This window comes from Ambystoma mexicanum, chromosome 2q (genome assembly GCF_040938575.1).
Source record: "Ambystoma mexicanum isolate Mex_15411 chromosome 2q, UKY_AmexF1_1, whole genome shotgun sequence".
Taxonomy (NCBI): domain Eukaryota; kingdom Metazoa; phylum Chordata; class Amphibia; order Caudata; family Ambystomatidae; genus Ambystoma; species Ambystoma mexicanum.
The window spans coordinates 758,644,881-758,664,021 of record NC_090924.1 but is presented as its reverse complement, the minus strand read 5'-3'; the positions used below and the strand labels follow the sequence as shown (position 1 = coordinate 758,664,021).

General features: G+C 44.6%; 1 protein-coding gene across 1 annotated transcript in view; it reads left to right on the top strand.

The window, feature by feature from the left end:
- VIPR2 (vasoactive intestinal peptide receptor 2) overlaps positions 1–17,449 on the top strand; it is a 1,176,106-nt gene extending 1,158,657 nt beyond the window's left edge. The window contains exons 11-13 of the mRNA XM_069647991.1: positions 3,241–3,370; positions 3,462–3,503; positions 15,836–17,449. Coding sequence (XP_069504092.1) covers positions 3,241–3,370; positions 3,462–3,503; positions 15,836–16,009 — 346 coding nt within the window. The 3' untranslated portion in view covers positions 16,010–17,449. The remainder of the gene's footprint in view (positions 1–3,240; positions 3,371–3,461; positions 3,504–15,835) is intronic.
- Positions 17,450–19,141: the final 1,692 nt, after the last annotated feature.

The following is a 19,141-nucleotide window of genomic DNA, read 5'->3' as shown; positions in this document are numbered from 1 at the left end:
CTATATAGCGAACACACAAGTGTCGGTTCCCCACCTCTTGCAGACATTGGAGGAGTATGGGGCGCTGTCAGGATTCAAAATAAACATAGACAAATCAGTGGCATTTTCGCTGGGGAAGCTGAGCCAGGATGCAATGGATCACCAATCCTGGGCGGTTCCAAACTTGGCATAAGGCAGGCCTGACCTGGGCAGGACAGATGTAGGCGGACGGGGAGTAGGTGGGCAAGTTCTCTGTATTTCATTATTTGCACCTTAAAGGGGTGCTGAAGGAGCAAAGACGGGGAAACAACTTGAAGCGGGAGCTCACAGCATTTGAGAAAACCGTGCTGCAAAGCACTGACAACAAGGGACGCATTGCTAAGCGAATTTAGGGCTGGTGATGTGAGGGTGAACCTATTAGTGTGAGTAAGGTGGGCAGCAGATCTGGGCAGGGACATATCGGACTATGGGCCAGGATTTGTAGAGCAGTGAAGGGATCCACAGTGTCACCACAATATCGGATGCATGCAATAAAAATCATTAATCACTGGCACTATGCCCTGAATACACTAGTGAAGATGTACCTGGGGCGGATTCGAGATGCTGGAAGTGTAGGCAACCGCAAAGTACATATTATCATATGTGGTGGGAGTACCCCTGAATTCAACAATATCGGCAGTCAGTCTTGATATGGCTAGAGGGGTTTGATGGAAGGCAAAGGGAAATGTCCCCCCTAAAGCTACTCTTTGGAGTAGAGGAAGAAGAAACTGAGGTGGAGTGGACACATGGTACGTACCCTAATGGTGGCCGCGAGAAGTTGCATAGCGTAAGACTGGAAGAGAAGTGTGGCCCACACAGAGAAAGATTGAGGTACCAAAGCCAATGCCATATATGACATGGAGTATTTGATGCACATGTTGGATGAGACAAGGGCAAACATTGAGGGGGCCTGGCTTTTGTTTTTTGAGAACTATGGACACTAAATCACTTTGAGAGAGTTCCAATGGTGTCTTAATTGTTTGATAATAAGGACGAGCCAATAATGGACTTGAAAGAGGGATCGTGTGAAGGGGTGGGAGGGGATTTACAAATAAAACCTTCTTTTATGTACCACTGAATGTTTGGTAGCAGTTTGGCTACAAGTTAAACTGTGTTATGTAAAACCTCATATAATTCAATTTGGAAATAAAAACTCTAAGACAGAAGTCCTCTTTCTAACAACCAGCATCACTATCCCCACTCTTCATTCTCCCTTCTCCTTTGAATTCCTCACCCCTTCACTCAAGACTCACAACCTTGGGATCCTCTTTCAAAATGGCCTGAAACCCTTCAGCACAGTCAATGACCAATGAAACACTATAGGCATGTTATAAATGCCATATCATATCATATCAATGCAGCAGAACTCAACCTCCTCAACATACGAAAGATCCACATACACCTCACACACCACTCAACAAAACCTCCATCTATACCCTCATACTCAGAAAACTGGACTATGTGCCAGCAGCCTCCTTGGTCTTCCCCTCTTCTCCTTCACTCATCTTGGTTCATGAGCACTTTTCATCTAACTAAATCCTCTCCCATCTCAAACAACTGTCTCCACGCTGGATGGCTTTCAATGCAATATCACTCCCTCTTCCAGTACCTTCTCCTCACCTGTAAAGCCATTTTTTGTCTTGTTCACGATTAACTTGCTGACTGTGACTGCATCATTTTACTTTCCTTCTCAGACTCCCTGCTCCTCTTCTCTCAACAATGTATCCGTCCCTCGTCACCCTACACCTCGCCCGCGTTCGCTCTTTTTTCTCTTTGCCCCACTCCTCTGGAATGTGCTCCCATCTGCCATCACAGCCATTCCGCCAGTGGAGCAATTCCAGATCAGGCGCCATCTACACGTACTTGTGCCCAATGAACCCACACCATTCTTTCCTACCTCACAGCCCAGAACCCCTCTCTTGCTAACAACTCACAGGCACATGCTGTGAGTTATGTTCCGTTATGCTACACTATCACTACCTGGTTTACACCAATGATACCTGTAAAGGCACCCTACCCAAGCACTCCCTGCACCTTCTGTTATGATGTACCAATATTCTGTTTGAAATGGCCTCCTACCCTTTAATAAACAAATATGGAAATCTGAAAAAAAGAAACCTGCTTGCGGCAGCGACTCAAGCTTATCAGCCAAGAGCCCTTGCACGTGGCCTGTATTTGGCAGATTTCTGGGACTATCTGAAGGTACATCATCTGTAAAGTAAGCCTGCAGATCTCAGTGTCCAATAGAATGTTATAGCTGGAACTTCCAGACCAGGTTTCCTATCTGAACTTTGCCACTTAATCCCAGTTCTGTGATCCTGGGCCAACAACACTCTCATGTTAGTTCTGTGCAGCCCATATATGTACGAAAACACTACTGTACTGTATGTTCTCTCACATTGCCGAAGTGACATGTTATCAAGCCCTAAGCAACTGCACGCTGGCCTCAGTAAGCCACAGTGTTCCAGAAGAACACCTCATATGCTAGAGAGCGGTTCAAATAAAATGGTTTCTATAAGTGACCATCTGCACTTTGGAGATATTAAGGGAGGATAGCTCAGCAGCAACGTGCTCGCCTTGGAAGCAAGACGACACGGAGCAACACGGGTTCGATCCACGGGTCCGCGCTTAGAAACCTCTTAAGCGTGTTATAAATAACCTATCATATCATATTGTATGTCTGTGCGAAATTGAATACCAAACCCAAAAATATATTAATCAACATTTCAAATTGTGTAAGTATGAATCCGATTACCATGATACAATTATTGAATATGCATTTTATTGCACTCCCATTCTGGCATGTGTAATGACAACCAATTGAAGAATACAAAATAAGATAATGGGACTCATTATGAGTATGGCGGTGCAAGGAGAAAATGGCAAAAATATGCCTGCAATTGTGTTATCGTCACTTTTCCACAGCACCAAATCGGTAAAGTGGAGAAGATCCCTACAGTGTATAGCTGGAGGAATCCCCTCCACCTTATCTGGAAAAAGTGGCGGATTTACTGTGAGACAAATTATTACAATATTACAATGTACTCCAAAAATGGGGATTCGGACCACCATAGTGCCACTCGTAATCCACCAGCAAATCCGTCATACCAAGTGGCAGTAACTAACCAATTGTGTTGATATATATGTGGGAATACCGTGCAACTCGCATTGGGGGCCAAAGTATATGTCTAAAAGTGTAATTTTATCTTTTACAATTTCCAGGAGGCTTGCGAAGTCGACACTACTTCTGATCCCATTATTCGGAGTTCACTACATCGTGTTTGCTGTACTGCCAATACCGAAATTCAGAGTTTATCAGATCTGGTTCGAATTGTGTATAGGATCTTTACAGGTAAATTGCAAACTGATCCAGCACTCCTCTCAGAAAACAAATGAGGTGACCCTTAAATCCATGCTTATTAAAAACATTTTTCTTCATGCAGGGGCTGGTTGTGGTGGTTCTCTATTGCTTCTTGAACAGCGAGGTAAGCTTAGCCCCTCACTGTTACATTTATATACTGTTTATTTAATAGGAATAACACACAAATATTTCCCTGTCTCTTATTTGATATCTTAGAATTGGGAATTAGATTATGTATAGCATTATGGTAGTACTAAGCCCATAAAATGATAGGTGCCGTGAAGACACCTATGCCGTTTTGGCTGGGAATTGGCGCAGTGGTCCATTCTCACGTTTGATAAATAAAAGCACCAGCCATCAACATGCAACTTTTTTAATGTCACTGCTTGGTCTACCAATGGTCAACCCTTTCTTTGTACACACACAATTGTTTATTACAGTATCTGGATTGTTTTTGACCTGATTCTCGAAGGTTTGCAGTGGAGCAAATCAGGAGAAGCCTGTGAGCATCACAGATTTCTACCTGATCCATGAAGCCTTAAACTAAAGCACATCTGGGTATGCCCGGAGCATCTGTCAGATGCCCTTGAGCAAACCTCGGTGAATCCCGTTTGCCCTTCGGCATCTCAAAGATGCTTCAGGGAGATGTGCTCCAGTGTTCGGATTTGTGGATCAGGTAGAAGGCAGCAGGAGCAAAGCACAGATGTGCATGGGCCCATTATGTTTTCATGTAAACATTTTTTGTTTCATATTTTGAAAACCCCATGGCAACTTTACGAAGACAGTCCATGATCGATGATCAATTTGAAACATCTAGATATTTTTAGAGCGATTTATTTTGTTTTCAGCAAAGTGGATTTGCTTCATGTTGTATGTTGATATTTGACATGACATTTAACAAGCGAAAAATATCTGACAGTTATAACGACACATTATAAAAGATGATTGCTTCTATGACGGAGGAAGATTTGACATATACACGTTTATTGAATGCTGGAAAATGAAGCAAAGAGAAAGGTGACTGGATTAAGAGGGAATTTGGGGTGAGGAGGTTAAGCTAAATGGTAAAGGTAAGTGGGAAGGATGAAAAGAGGGTAACAAGGAGCTACAGGAGGACGTGATGTGCTGAGGGTTAGTACATGATAATAAGAAGACAAGGCAGGCGGAAAAGAAGCACATCGAAAAGGTGCAGGTAAAGAGAGAAGAACTTACAAAAGAGTGGGGTTGATCCATGCAGTGTTGCAAGACTAAAGAAAAAAGTATTTAGGGAACATGTGCTATGGCTCTAATGTCGAGCAACTGTTGTAATGGTGGAACTATCCTCTACAGAAATAACTGGATATCACCTTTCATGCCTGAACACATGGATTTTCAATTAAAAAGCATGCTATTTTGTCACTGGGTGTCACTTTGCCTAATCAACTGAAAGCAGGCAGTATGTTAAATTACTTGTAAAGCGTAGCGGCTGCCCACTGTCAACATGGCGCTAAGGAGGGAAAGCAGCACAGCGAGATGGAGATGTAGCCAGCAGAATATTCAAAGAGAAACGTTTTCATCTGACAACGAAACAGAAGATGGTTGGCAATTATGCAAATAGAATATGGCAACTTGTTCCAGAGAGAGGCAGCCGCCACAGAGAATGCACGGCCGCCAGCTCCGGAGAGGCGAAACCGAGGAACCTGGATAGAGAGAGCACTGGCACAGCAAACACGTCTAGGCAGGACCTAAAGACAGAATTTGTCCTGCAAGTATTCAGCTCCTCTGCCCTAAAAGGCATGATGGATGATGCACAGTGTTTTCAATTGAATTCTGCCAGTGACAGGGAGCCACTGTAATCCCGGTAAAATGAGGGAGATATGCTCACAATACGAGGAGCCAGAAACAGCTCTTGCAGCAGAGTTTTGTAGGACTTGAAGGCAGTGTAGCGGATAGGCTGGTTGAGCCAGGTATAGAGAGTTGGAGTAATCACGGACATGACAACTGGGGCACATAGATGGCAGGTCAGAAAACGAAAAACTTTCCCCAAAACCTTTAGTTTAAAGTGACCAATTTAGCAGACTGAGCTGACTTGAACATTCATTGATAATGAAGCAGAAATCTTTACAACATGATCTTTAACTGTGGTCAGTTGTAGAGGAAAGAAACCTAAAGAAGAGGAGGGTCAGAAAGGAGGGGTCCAGCAAGTGAACCCACTTTTTTTGTTTTAACTTGTATTCTGTTGCCTTCTTTATTTGAATCTTTTTGTATTTCTTGCAGCCAACTTCCTTAGTTGAGGTTGCCCGGCCTCACCAGTTTGCCGGGGTCATGTTCCTGGTGATACGGCTTTTATTTCTGACTCGCATGCTGCCAGTGGAGAGTCTTTTGTTGCTGCCTATACATCAGCTGTCTGCTGATTAGTATACAGTGATACATTGTGTCCTCATACCAACACTGCTCCCAGGAAGCGCTTCTAGGATGTGCTCCCGAAGACTCGCAACTCCCCACCAGGTTCAATCCGCCTCTGCTTCTGACCGTTGCAGTCAAAGATATGAGTGCCCTCTGTCTGGTAAAGTGTTTTATTTTTAACACACGTTCGTTGGTGGCTCATTCATTACATTGCCACGACTTTCTGTGCAACTTTTGGACCTCTCCTGTGTTACAGAGACTTGTCTTCAAGAGTCCTCTGGCCCGGCTCTTGTTCAAGCCTTACCACCTTCTTACAGCATTGTTCGTTGGGACAGAAACTTGGATCACCCAGGTGGTGGTCTTGCATTGATAATTCGCTCCACTTATACCTGTTCTTTGGTACCACTTCCACGTAGCATTCAGATTGAGACTATGATTGTCTGGATTTTACTATCAGCATCCTTACACTGTATGTGTTGATTGCTTATCGCCTATCTCACCCTGATTCTACTTTCTTCTCTATGTTCCTTGAAATAGTCGCTGATCTTAAGTTTTGTTTCTCCAACATGATTATTGTTGATGATTTTAACTTTCCTTCCATTCATATGTCTGCTGTACAAACTATCTCTTTCTAATCTGCGATGTCTGACTTTGCAGCTCATTTCTGGCCCTACCCATGTCCATTGAAATATGCTTGATGATCTTTTTGCCACTGCTACTTTGGTAGAGGTCGTCTCCCCTTTACAGATGTTGTGGATGGACCACTTTATTATTTCTTTTTTCTGTTTCACTCCCTCCTGTGGTTTCTCCACCTGCCTGACCTAGGCTGAGGGGTCGGCAATGGCGCGCCGTCGCAGTCACAGAGATCTTAGCCCACATTGAAACTTCTTGCCATTCTGATATCACTGATCAAAGTGTGGACTTTAACTTACTTTCTCAAATCTCCCTTAGCACAGTTGATCATTTCGCTCCTCTTAAACTTCTCAAACCCTGTGCTCACCCATCTCAACTGTGGTTTATGACTGAACTAGCTCAACTTCGTCTTCTCCGTAGACAGGCAGAAAGGAAATGGCATTCCAACTTTTGTCCATCTGCCCAATAGTTTTTTCATGAAGCTATCTCTGTCTATCATAAGGCTATTTTGGATGCCAAATGTGTATAATTCACCAGTCATATTCAATCTGCCTTTAATGAACCCAAAGAGCTCTTTCAAATTGTGCAGTCTCTCTCTTCCCCTTCATTTTCTTCAAGTTCCAGACCCCCCCCGCAGTGTCTTTGCACCTCTCTGTCATCTTTTATCATTGAAATGATCACTCTCATTCGTCACAATATCTCATCTCTTCTAACTAATTCTATTATTGTTCCTGGGCCTGTGCCTTGTGCCCATCCCTCCTCTGCCTGGTCTGTTTTCAGCTCATGGAACATCCTGCAAGCTATCAAACGTGTTCAATCGGCCTCCCTTTGAGATCCTATGCTTATCTCTGTTATAAAATCTATAGCTCCTGGATTTGCTCCTCTGCTTTCACCAGCGGTAAATTACACACTGTCTTCTGGTTCCATTCTCTCTTCTCTTAAACATGCTTTGGTTATTCCTCTTTCAAAGAAACCTTCACTTCACCCCTCCCTTCTTGCTAACTATCGACCTATTTCTCTCTTATCGTTCTTTGTGAAACTGCTTGAAGCCCTTATCCCTCCTCTTCTGTCCTCTTTTACTGAAGAATCCTCTTTATATTTATTCATTCCAGTCTGGGTTTCATTCTGGTCATGGGACTGAGTCAGTTCTTGTGTCAGTGAGTGACCTTACTAGGCTGTCAGACAAAGGTGGTATTGGTGCTCTGGTCTTACTAGACTTATCAGCAGCATTTGATACCATCGATCATACAATCCTGTTATGCCGGCGGCCGAAGCCAGTATCTCCCAACACTCATCCAACATCTGCCGCCTTCTCGAAGAATTTGACATCAATGTCCTCGGTCTCACCGAGACATGGTTCACTGCCAGCTCTGTCACAAGCTTTGACACTCTTCTCCGTGATGGCTACAAGCTCCTCTCCACTCCCAGATCCAACCATTCTGGAGGGAGTGTAGCCTGATCTTCCCCAAGTGGATTCCTGCCGCTGTCATTCCTACGCAGGCCTACTGCTCTTTCGAATGCCTCGGCTGCAGGCTATCTCTCTCTTTCCTAGCCATTCCCTTATCGTGGCGACTATCTATTGGCCACCTGGTCAGATCTCCTCCTTCCTCTCTGAGTGGGCAGACCTCTCCTCCTCACTCCTGGTCTCAGCCACTCAACTCCTCCTTCTTGGAGACTTCAACATCCACCTGGACGCCTCCTGTCCTTCCTCTGAACTCTTTCACGACCTCTGCGACTGTCTCACTCTCTATTCTCCCCTCTGGCCTGACTCACTCTGCAGGGCACACTCTGGATGTTTTGATCTCCTCAGAACTTCCCCTTTCTGACCCTCTCACTACTCCTTTCTCCTGGACTGATCACTTTCTCCTCTCCTCCCAGCTAACCATCTTTACCTTTCAGGCCAAGCCAACCCCATCACTGCCACCCACCTTCTCGGTCATCCGACCCATGAAGCGTGTGTTAGTTGAGGCTTTCGTTGCCACTTTCTCACCTCCCCCTCCCCCTTTGGCTGACTCTCACCTCGACCCAGCCCTTTCCATGCTCCGCTGTGCTATATCTGATACTCTTGATATTCTTGCCCCTGTCATGAGGATCCGCCTGAAGCCCAAAGCCAAGTGCAACTCTTGGTACGACTCAGACTTCATCACCCTTAAACGCAAGTGTAGGGTGGCTGAGAGGAAATGGCGTGCTTCATATACATCCTCTGACAAACTAGCCTGCCGCCTTCTCCAAAGGCAATACCGGCTCTCTGTCCTCACTAAGAAGAGAGCTCACATCCAAGCCCGCATCTTCGCAGCATCTAACAACTTGGCTGAACTCTTTAAAATCTGCAAGGAACTGGCCAATCCTTACACAGTCTCTACCTCTCCTGTGCCTTCCCAGGCCCTCTGCACGGCACTGGCTTCTCATTTCATCTCTAAAACTCAGGACATGGTGTCCTCTCTCTCCTCTTCCTCCATCTACTTCCTGTTCCACCTCTGGGCAAACTCCTGGAAAGGCTGGCCATCGCCCAGCTCAACCTTCAATCTGAATCTGTTGGTTGTCTACATGACCACCATCAGTCTGGCTTCAGAGCCACCAAAAACATGGAAACTGCTTTCCTGAACATCTGTAAAGACCTACTCTCCAACCTCGAAACCAACACCCTCTGTGTCCTCATCTTACTTGATCTCTCCTCTGCCTCTGACACGGTTAACCATTCCACCCTGCTGAATCGTCTCCGTGACACCATGGGGACCACTGGTCAGGCCCTGGCGTGGTTGACTTCTTCCTTTCTGACTGACCCTCCCAGGTTCCACTTGGGTCCTTCCTCTGCTCTAACTTTATCTCTACCTGTGGTGTTCCCCAGGGGTCTAACCTCTCTCCCTGGCTGTTCATCCAATACCTGGCACTTCTTGCCCACCGCATTGCTGCGCTCTGCCCCAACTTCCAGTGCTATGTGGATGACACTCAACTCATTTTCAGGCTACCCTCAGCCACCTCTTCTCCCTCTCTCATCTCTGACTGTCTGTCTGCCATCCAGGAGTGGTGTGCCGCCAATGATCTCTGCCTTAATGCCAGTAAGACCGAGATTCTCCTCATTGGCACACCCGCTCCCTCCTTTCCAGTCACTCTCTGGCCGGCCTCTCTTGGTCCCCTGCATGCTCCCACCTCTGAGGCTAAAAACCTCGGAGTCATCTTCGACTCTACACTCTCCTTTGCTCCTCACATCTCTGACATCTTTAAGAAGTCACACTACCAGCTGCACATCCTCAGAGGCATTCTTCCTTTCCTCTCCTTCCCCCAGAAGCTCACTGTCTCCAGAGCTCTGGTTCTCTCTAGGCTGGATTACTGCAACAGCCTCTTTCTAAATCTACCTGCTACTACTCTCCGCCCTCTGCAACTCTTCCAGAACAGGACTGCGAGACTTGTCCTTGGCCTCAAGCCCAGTGATCGTATCTCTCCAGGACGAAAATCTCTGCATTGGGTCCCAGTGGCTGCAAGGATTAAGTCCAAAACCCTCTGCATTGTCCACAAGGCCTTCTGGGGCCTGGGCCTCAATACCTTCAACTCTCTCTTCCCAAATATCTTCCTTCTCGAGCTCTTCGCTCAGGCGCCTCCAACTCCCTCAGGGTCAGTCACTTCTCCAAGAAACAAGTTGGTGGTAGATCTCTTTCTTCAGCTGGGGCCTCCCTCAGGGACAGCCTCCTTGCCTCTCTGAAACTTGAGGAGAACAATCTCTGGTTCCGGAAGCACCTCAAAACCTTTTTCTTTGCCTCTGCTTTTTCCCCTCCTCTCCCTTGCTGACCTCCTGGCTGAAACTGAAACTGCACTGGTTACCTGGCCACCCTCTGATCTTGTGCCCAGGTCCCTCCCCCGCCAGTCACACCCACTTGCACTGCCTTCATTGCAACCCCGCACTTGGGAACTGTTCCTATATGACCACAGTCCCACTACCTGCACTTGACACCTGATGTCTGCACTAACCATTGCACTTGCCACCTGCTGGCTGCACTTTCACTTATTGCTTATTTATTCTATTATCCCATGTACTGCACTGTGCCCTCCCCCCCACACTTTCCACCCTCCCCCCTTCCCATGCACTTGCACGATCTGAATGACACCTGGCCTAGTAGGATTGTTGTCTGTCTTCCCTCTGTCCACCCCCTTTTGCCGTGTCACGCCTTGAAACACTTGTGTATAGGCGCGTTATAAATGCCATATCATATCAAATCTCTGACCAAGTACTGACCTGGTTTCACTCCTTTTTGATCAATAGCTCCCAGTGTCTCTGTCTCCTTTCCAGTCTGTTTCTATTCTGGTCACTTGTGGTGTACCCCAGGGCTTGGCTCTTTTCCCTATTCTATTTAACGTCTATGTTCAGCCTTTGGCCAAATGTATTGAATCTCATGGCTTCCGGTGTTACAACTAAGCTGACGATACCCTATTGTGGTTCATCTTGACCTCGGTCAACTGGAGGCCGCCAACAGTTTTTGCTCTTGCCTTGAGTGAGTTGGCAATTGGATGTGCCAAAACAGGCTCAAAACTAACAGCGACAAGACTGAGGTCCTGGTAGTTGATCCTCTTACTGCTTCTTTCCTCTGGACCCCTGCTTTCTGACCCTCCTTTTCTTTAGGTTCCTTTCCTCTACCACTGACCACAGTTAAAGATCTTGGTGTAAAGATTTCTGCTTCATTATCGATGTATGTTCAAGTCAGCTCAGTCTGCCAAATTGGTCACTTTAAACTAAAGGTTTTGGGGAAAGTTCTTTGTTTTCTAACCTGCCATCTCTGCGCCCCAGTTGTCATGTCACAATAAACCAAATAAACAGATAAATAAAGTAAGAAACAGGTATGCAAGCAGCCGATCATGTGACAAGACAACATTCTCTATGTTGCCGGAAACATTAGAGACTACAGCTACCAATCAGCAGGCAGCTGATGCATAGGCAGCAACAAAAGACTCCACGGGCAGCATGCGAGTTAGAATTGAAAGCCGTATCACTGAGAAAATGCCCCCAGTGAACTGGTGAGGCCAGGCAACCTCAGCCGAAGAAGTCGGCTTACAAAGAAATACTAAATAATTCATACAAAAAAGGCAACGGAATGCAAATTAAAACACACAAAGTGGTCACACTAAGATAATACAAGTAATATAAAAAGGCGTCCAGTCACTCACTTGGAGGTGGAGCGGATTACACTCCCTGAAAGGAACCAACGGGGTAAACACAAATAGATCAAAAATATCCATAAGCCAAATAAAAAGATAAAATAAAGTAAGAAACAGGTAGGCAAGCAGCTAATCCTGTGACAATCTGACGAGCTCTAGATTCTCGGAAACCAATCAGCAGGCAGCTGATGCATAGGCAGCAACAAAAGGCTCCATTTGCAGCATGCGAGTCAGAAATCTATCTATGTATTTTTTGTATAGTGCCACACACCCGAAGGACTCAGAGCGCTGATCACAGAGAAAGCTGTATCACGGGGAACATGCCCCCGGTGAACTGATGAGGACCAGTATAGAAGGAAAGAAAAAATATTTAAAATTAAAAAGGCAATGGAATATAAGTGAAAACAAAAAAGTGGGCGCACTAAGATAACACAAGTAATATAAAACGGTGTCCAGTCACACGCATGGGGTAGAGGAGATTCCACTCCCTGAAAGGAACCAAAAGAACAACAGGGTAAAAAAATAAAAACATATACAGAATAGAATAACCCTTCCAGCATACCAGATACTGTAACCTTCCACGATGTTATCTAGAATCACAGATATTCTTCAGTGTGCTCATCCAGAGGAGGCGGACAATCTCTTTTTCCTTTGTCAGGTTTTACCAATGAGGTGTGAAACACTGAATGCATCCTGTGCAACGAATCAGGTATTTGTAGACGAAAAGCCACAGGATGTATTTCTTCCTCAATGGGAAACAGTCCCAGATACTTGAGCGTGCATTGTCCAGGGGCCAAGCGGCTCGGAAGATTTTTGGTCGATGATCAAACCAAATCCCCTTGTTGATGCCTTCTGCAGGTATATCTATCTCTTTGGGTAGGAAGGATATACCCTTCTGAATCGCCCAAGACTTGTCCATGAAAATACCACAGGCTCCAGAATCCATCATTGCTGTTGTTTCAAGGGTAAGATTTGGTTGCAAATATAAGGTGATGTTAATGACCAATAATGACACTGGTTAATTTTACTTCTGACCAGATAAGACCAGTATTTGAGGACCAGATATGTTCTCCCAGACTAGTGTCTCCTCTATGAACAGAATTTCCCATGTTCTGCAGAGGCGCAATCGGACACTTGCCGAACAAAGTGACTGGATGATCCTCAATACATGCACAGTTCCTTACTGTGTCATCTCTGCCTTTCTTCATTTGACAATCGTCGTCGAGCGGCCCTGATTTGCATAGGTTCACCCCGGATGAAGTTTCAGACTGAGGGGGTGAATCTGAAATCTCAGAACAAGAATTTGAAAAAGTTTCCTGTCTTGTTTCTTGCATCCGATAGTCCATTTGAAGAACCTATTTTCAAAGATCATAAAAAGTAGAATAATGAGGAACTCTGGATAGTTCATCTTTCATCTCCTCTTCTGTAAACTGTATAACACGATTCTTCGGGCCATGCGGTTTGTTGATCAACTTGCTTAAACTATGTAGTGTAAGTCAGCATGTCCAAGTTGCCTTGGACAAAATCCAACAAGATCTCTTGTTTGTTGTAAGTTAACTCGGGTCAGTTGAAGATCCCTGCAAATGCAGCTAGAAATCCTCAGTAATCATCTAAGAGCAGAACCCCAGCAATGACTAAGGGAGTAGCCCAGACCAAAGCACTGCCTGATAAATGAGAGACTGAAAATCCTACCTTCAATTTATCTGTAGGAAAAGAGGCGTGCCAAAAGGCAAAGCAAGCGTGCGTGCATCAATACATTCTTTAAATTTCTTAGGGTCACCATAATACCTCTCTATGGATGCCCCTCGAGCCTGGATATTTTCAGCAGAAATATCATGATTGGCAATTGCTTGACGCAACACAGTGTTTTCTGTCTTAAGGTTCTGAACCTCAAGTGTGAGGCACTGAAATGCAGCAACACACTCTTGTAACTGTTCCATCTTCTGTTGCTCCAGGTGGCTTTGCAATCTATCAGCGACAGACCTTACCTGCTGTCTCCCCTAGAAGCCACTCTGCTGCCTGAATGTGATAAAAGGTACGGAAAAGGCTACCTTGGGAGCACTGGATCAGAAAACAGGAGGAAAACCCAATATAGGAGATAAAAACACCAGAGAGGAGAATGGAGCCTGGGCTGTAAAAGGCCTTCTGTGGAATCGTCCAAGCATAGTAAAAGAAGAGAGTGTAACCAGTTATTGCTTCAATCCCAATGAGTAGTGTAGCAGGAGCAAACAAGGATAGCAGCCAAAAGGACTGGGACGAGGATGAGGGATCTGGATGACCAAAGAAAGCAGGGAAGCAGCAAAGACCCATGAGGAACAAGAATCGTTGGGTCAGCAAGGAGGAGGAGGAGGGAACCAGGAAGGGAATTGCAAGGAGCGCCACACATCGTCACTGCAACAAACGTTCCAAGTTGCGATGCGCCGCTTACCTGTCACGGTCCGCTTTTGAGGAACCAGCGTTCGGGTAAGTCTTGGAGCGGAAGCCTCCCAAGCGTTGTGACTTCATGCCATAGCAATGTGAATGCTGCCAAGGACCAGGGAGTGGTGGTGATCGACTCTAACATATAGAAGAAACAGAGCGTTTTAAAATTATAGGAGGAAAAACATTGGGAGTGAAGCAGAGAGTGCAGGGAGCTAAAAGGGGGGGTGGAGGGCAAGAAGTTTGACATCAAGGAATCTGCTAGCAATCAGGGGAGGAAACAGTGGGGAGCAGAACACCCAGTCTCAGATAGGGTTGGTCGTGGAGGGTGTGTGGACCTAGGTGTTAAGAAGAAGCCATTCCCTGAAGGCATGGTCTTAAACTCCTTCCATTCAAGTATCAAATATAGACCCTCACCACTGACAATGCTGGTTGGGGCTGATGGGTGTTGTAAGAAATAATAGCTGGCGGTTATCATGTAGGCTAACACTATTGTGTCAGGTACTAAGAGATTGCCAGCCAATGACCCCACCAGTGGTGTCTTATTGTAACATCAGATTGCCTAAGATGCTAGCTGGAATAAATTAGTCACCAACTCATACATAACAGGCCAAGCTTGTTTCAATTGCAAAGCCGTTGAGAGCTTCAGACCACTTGCTGGCTTCAAGCATTGGTCAAACAATTGTGTGCAACCAGCTATATTCACAAATGGGCTGCTCCTGTGAATGTAGCCTTCGTTTGCCATGCAGCTTCAATTACTGTGTGGGCTGTGCATTCCTTGGATATACTGTCATCCAAAACACTGTTTTTATTAGTGATTAGGATGGCAGTTTTTTCAAGGAAACACACAGAACTGATAGGTTTTAGGGCCCTGCACCCCCCTGCTGGTCGCAGCCAACAGGGTCCACTGAAAGGGGACCTATGCTGAATGCTCTGCTTCGCAAAGACTTGTGGAGTCAGTGATCCCATAGAAGACCTGCACTGATTGTGGGCATGCTCCTGCAAGAGAGCATTGTGTGGCATGTCAAGTATGTGCCATGAGGGGACTAATCACACCTCCAACTAGGCATAGGGGGTCTGGCCATACTTGTTAGTATGCATTATGGGGATTGCCAATATGTGTTGCTGTGTCTGTGCGACTAACTACCACTGTTACTTGGCCTTAGTCACATATGTTACTGGGAAATGGGACGACTAGTCATACTTCTCACTGGGTATGTTCGGAGTAGGCTTGCACACTGCTAAGTATGTGGAGACATACCAACATGTTACTGGGCTTTTGGAGACATTAATGGCCAGTTACTGCCCATATGGAGATAAGCATTGTCATCTGCTATGAGGAGATTTGCATTTTCTATTTTTGGCCATGTTGAGACTGCCTATTTCTTCTGTTATCTGTTTCCTAGCCAGATAGAGATTATTTAAATTCTGCAGTGTCTGAAAAAGTAAAGGTGTACAGATGTTTCACAGAAATAATACACATGGGGAAATACAAAAGTAAATATAGATGAATGCAGATGAAAAGACTGAAAAACAAATATCATACCGCTCGGGAAATATATTCATATGCCATACTTATTTTGGACAACCCTGTGTGTCATTCCTTTTAGTACTGATATTTTGTTCCCATTAATTCTCTTTAAATGTATTCCAGTTTAAATTATCCCTTTTCTGTCTTCGAAAATCTTGATGTACTTACTAATATTCGTATTTTTCCATAAGCATTTCTTTGAGGCCACCTTACTACTCTGTTGCTAGAAAGGAGTATTTTGTTCATTTCAAATGTGTGTTTTTGTTTGCAGCAAGACAGTCATTAAAAAAGATCACACAGACCAGCATTTCACTGTGCTTCTTTCTGACCTTACTTTACAGGTGCAAGGTGAGTTGAAAAGGAAATGGCGAAGTTTATACTTGAACAGGTATTTGGATCGAGATTATAGGCTGCACAGCTGTTCGATTTCCCGTAATGGCTCCGAGAGCGTCTCACACTTCCCTCGGAATTCGCGGGCTGAGTCCTTCCTGAACACTGAAACCACAGATATATAAACTCTATCAGCGCACAACAGAAAGGTCAGCCCAAAAGGCTGCTCTTCAAGAGATTGCATACAACCAAGAAGATGTGTGCTTTCCAATCAATGTTTAGGACAGACAGTTCAATGAACAAGTCTCGGTAACAGGCGGACATCTTGGATTCCCGAACTCGCAGCACAACTTTACATCCCATTTCTATGTTTTACTGTCATTTTATCAGAAATATTGAGTTTCTATATAAGTTATTGTAACAATGCATCTATTAGTAATTATTATTTTATGAACATCAAAGATACACTATATGCTTAGCTGTTCTCCTTTATGTCTACTGCATTATCACTATTTACAAAGTAACTTAAAAGTTGTTTCTGTAAAGTATTGTAAGGATTTTTTTTTGTAAAATGCATCATATTACTGCATTCATAAGCAGTTTTAGACTCTGAGACTGAAGTGAAGGAAGACATCCTCCAGCTCGATGTTTAATGGTATCTAATATATGTTTTCCTGCGAAAGCTCTGGGAGCTTCCATGATCAATTGTAACGGTTCGACAAAGCATAGGGCCCACAATCTATGGGGACAAGTGATCAGCCTAGAGTGATCAGCCTAGACGCTGTCATCAACCGCATCTTCAGCATCATATCGGCATCAGCATACGAAGTATGCTGATAACAGGAAACTACTACCACAAACTGTACAAGTGCACCAGAAACATGTGCTGTCTCCTGGCAGAGACACCCCCAAGCTCTTTTTCTATGGATTTGTAAAGTTGTACACACAATGTGAACCCAATTTGCATATTCGGCATCCACAATTGTGATAGCAGCACGGTATAGGACAATTGCCATTCTTAAAAAAAATAACAAGCATTCTTTTGATATTGCAATCATACAAGATTCACTTACCACTCTGGAAATTCCACTGTTTTTCCCTCTTAGTGTGTTCTCTTCGAGGACTGAATTGTAAATGTTTAGGTTTAGAATTCCTCATTCCCAAACATACACACTTACACATTTTAAGCCTGATTGGAGTGCTGTGTGTGATGCTGTTTTGCTTACTCTCCACTCTTTCGGAGACCAGCTGGCGAGAGTGGCGCCTTGCATGAATTCCGAGGTCGTTGTCCCAGATTTACGAATACAGAGATTTCTTAATGTTTATGTGGCATTTTTGTAATATTTGACAATATATTTTAAGGGATTAACCCACACACTTACATTTTATACAATGGCTATTTCTGGAACGTACCTATAGCCCATTCAATGACTACAGAAATGTTGGATGTCAGTACTCAAATATGGCCTTGTATAGATAAATAAGCATTGTAAAAATAAATAATAATGTGGTAATTAAATGGAAATATCAAATAACATAATGGAGGCAAATATTTTCCAGGTCACGTATTTTATCTGATTGTTTAATGTAAGCAGTTTATAATAAATGTATATAAAGTCAACCTCCTCTCTTGTAAAAAAAAAATAGTTGTCCTCTTTTTTTGGTCTACTGTCATTGAAGCATTGTGACTCCTGGCTAGTTGCCCCAAATTCTCTTTTTTTCTACAAACAAGTTCTAGGCTCAGAGCAGGGTGTGAATAACTGTTACAGGAGTCAGGGGAGGTGTCAAGACACAAATGTAGAGATGATTCTCCAGGAAAACCTATCAGGACGAAAGATGAAGGGTCTATTCTAAGACAACCTAGTGACCTAAGGACGTTATCCAGTCCCTATGCTAAATTACCACTTCCTGCGTGTCCATACCCAGCAAAGTATCCTTCAGATCAGTTACAGAGTGAGGATTGTTTTGAGTGGCCATCACACTTCTTTGTGTTGGCCTTAATTAGAGTATTGCAATGTTGAGAAGTCTTGTAGAATGCCATAGCTTTGAAGAACCCATACCGTGACAAACCTTGTTTTGTTACATTTCTCGCCCAAGGGGTTTCTTAAAGCTTTACAAGGGAAATACCAGTAGCTTCCTTATTATTCTAGGGTAGGATTATCTTCCCCTTCGCCTAGGTATTTTTTCAGGCGGCAGCAATTATGCCCCAGTCAAGTGTGTGGACAAGGATGTGCGCTTCTTTTCTTGGCATTCTATTAATAGCGGGCAAAAAAGACTGGATACCTAAGCCCGCAAACCGGCCAGCCCACCACTGCGCACCGAGACTGAATGGCGTGGCCTGGAAAAGGGAAGTCACGGATGTGGCAAACAGGTAAGTGTATGTGTGTGAGTGTGTGTGGGGGGAGCTGGGGTGTAAGAATTGTGATGCTAGAGGGAGGGAAGAGAGAAAGGGAGTTTGGGTGGGGGCAAGTGGCAGAGTAGCTCCCCCCATTGAAGGCAGCACAAAATCACCCTAAAAAGTGGCCTTTTTCGGTGCAGCGTTCAACAGGCACGCTTATGAGAGAGAACCCTTTTCTTGATGCTGGTGGCTTTGTACCTGCTATCATTATCTGAGTACCCAGAAAGCTGATTTCCATCTTCCGCTTCGCAAAGCCTAGCTCTAGCCAGCCTTAAGGCCCAAGGTCCCAACAGGCTCTCTGCTCTAGACATCCCTCTAAGCTTAGCCTGTTTTACAGTCTAGCTCACTTGACTTAGCCACTTCATGTTCTGTACTTAACTTACTAGGTGCCTATTAGGCCTGGACACATCGGAATGATTTCAAGATAGAAGCAGGGCATGTGGGCTCCTTTTGTTGGAGGCCTTTGTTCACTATACACATATATTTGATGGTGATTGGATTTGAAATGGGTTTGTGAGGTTTTAGACCCAGAATCAATCAAGCTGTATGGTTCGGGTGAGCTGAATTCTAGAATGGACAATTTGTTGAGGCCCATGTAGAGGTTGCTGCAATAGACCAGATTGGGCAAGAGTAAGTGTCTACTGAAATCAGTTCTGTAAGTTTTCTTATGGAGTAGGTTGAACATTCTTAACATGTGGAGTTGGTAACGAGATGTATAGGTGTCCTCATTTATTTGTGCTGTGAGGGAGAGATTGCTGTGTAATAGGATTTCACCAATGTGATGGGTTTTTGGGGTTACCCCAGCGACTGACCAACTGAACGTGAAGGGAGAGGGTGAAAGACTGCAGAAGGAGACTATTTAGGTGTTACGTTAATTCAGGCAGCGATTCCTCGATGCCCTTCATCCCAGATGAGGCTG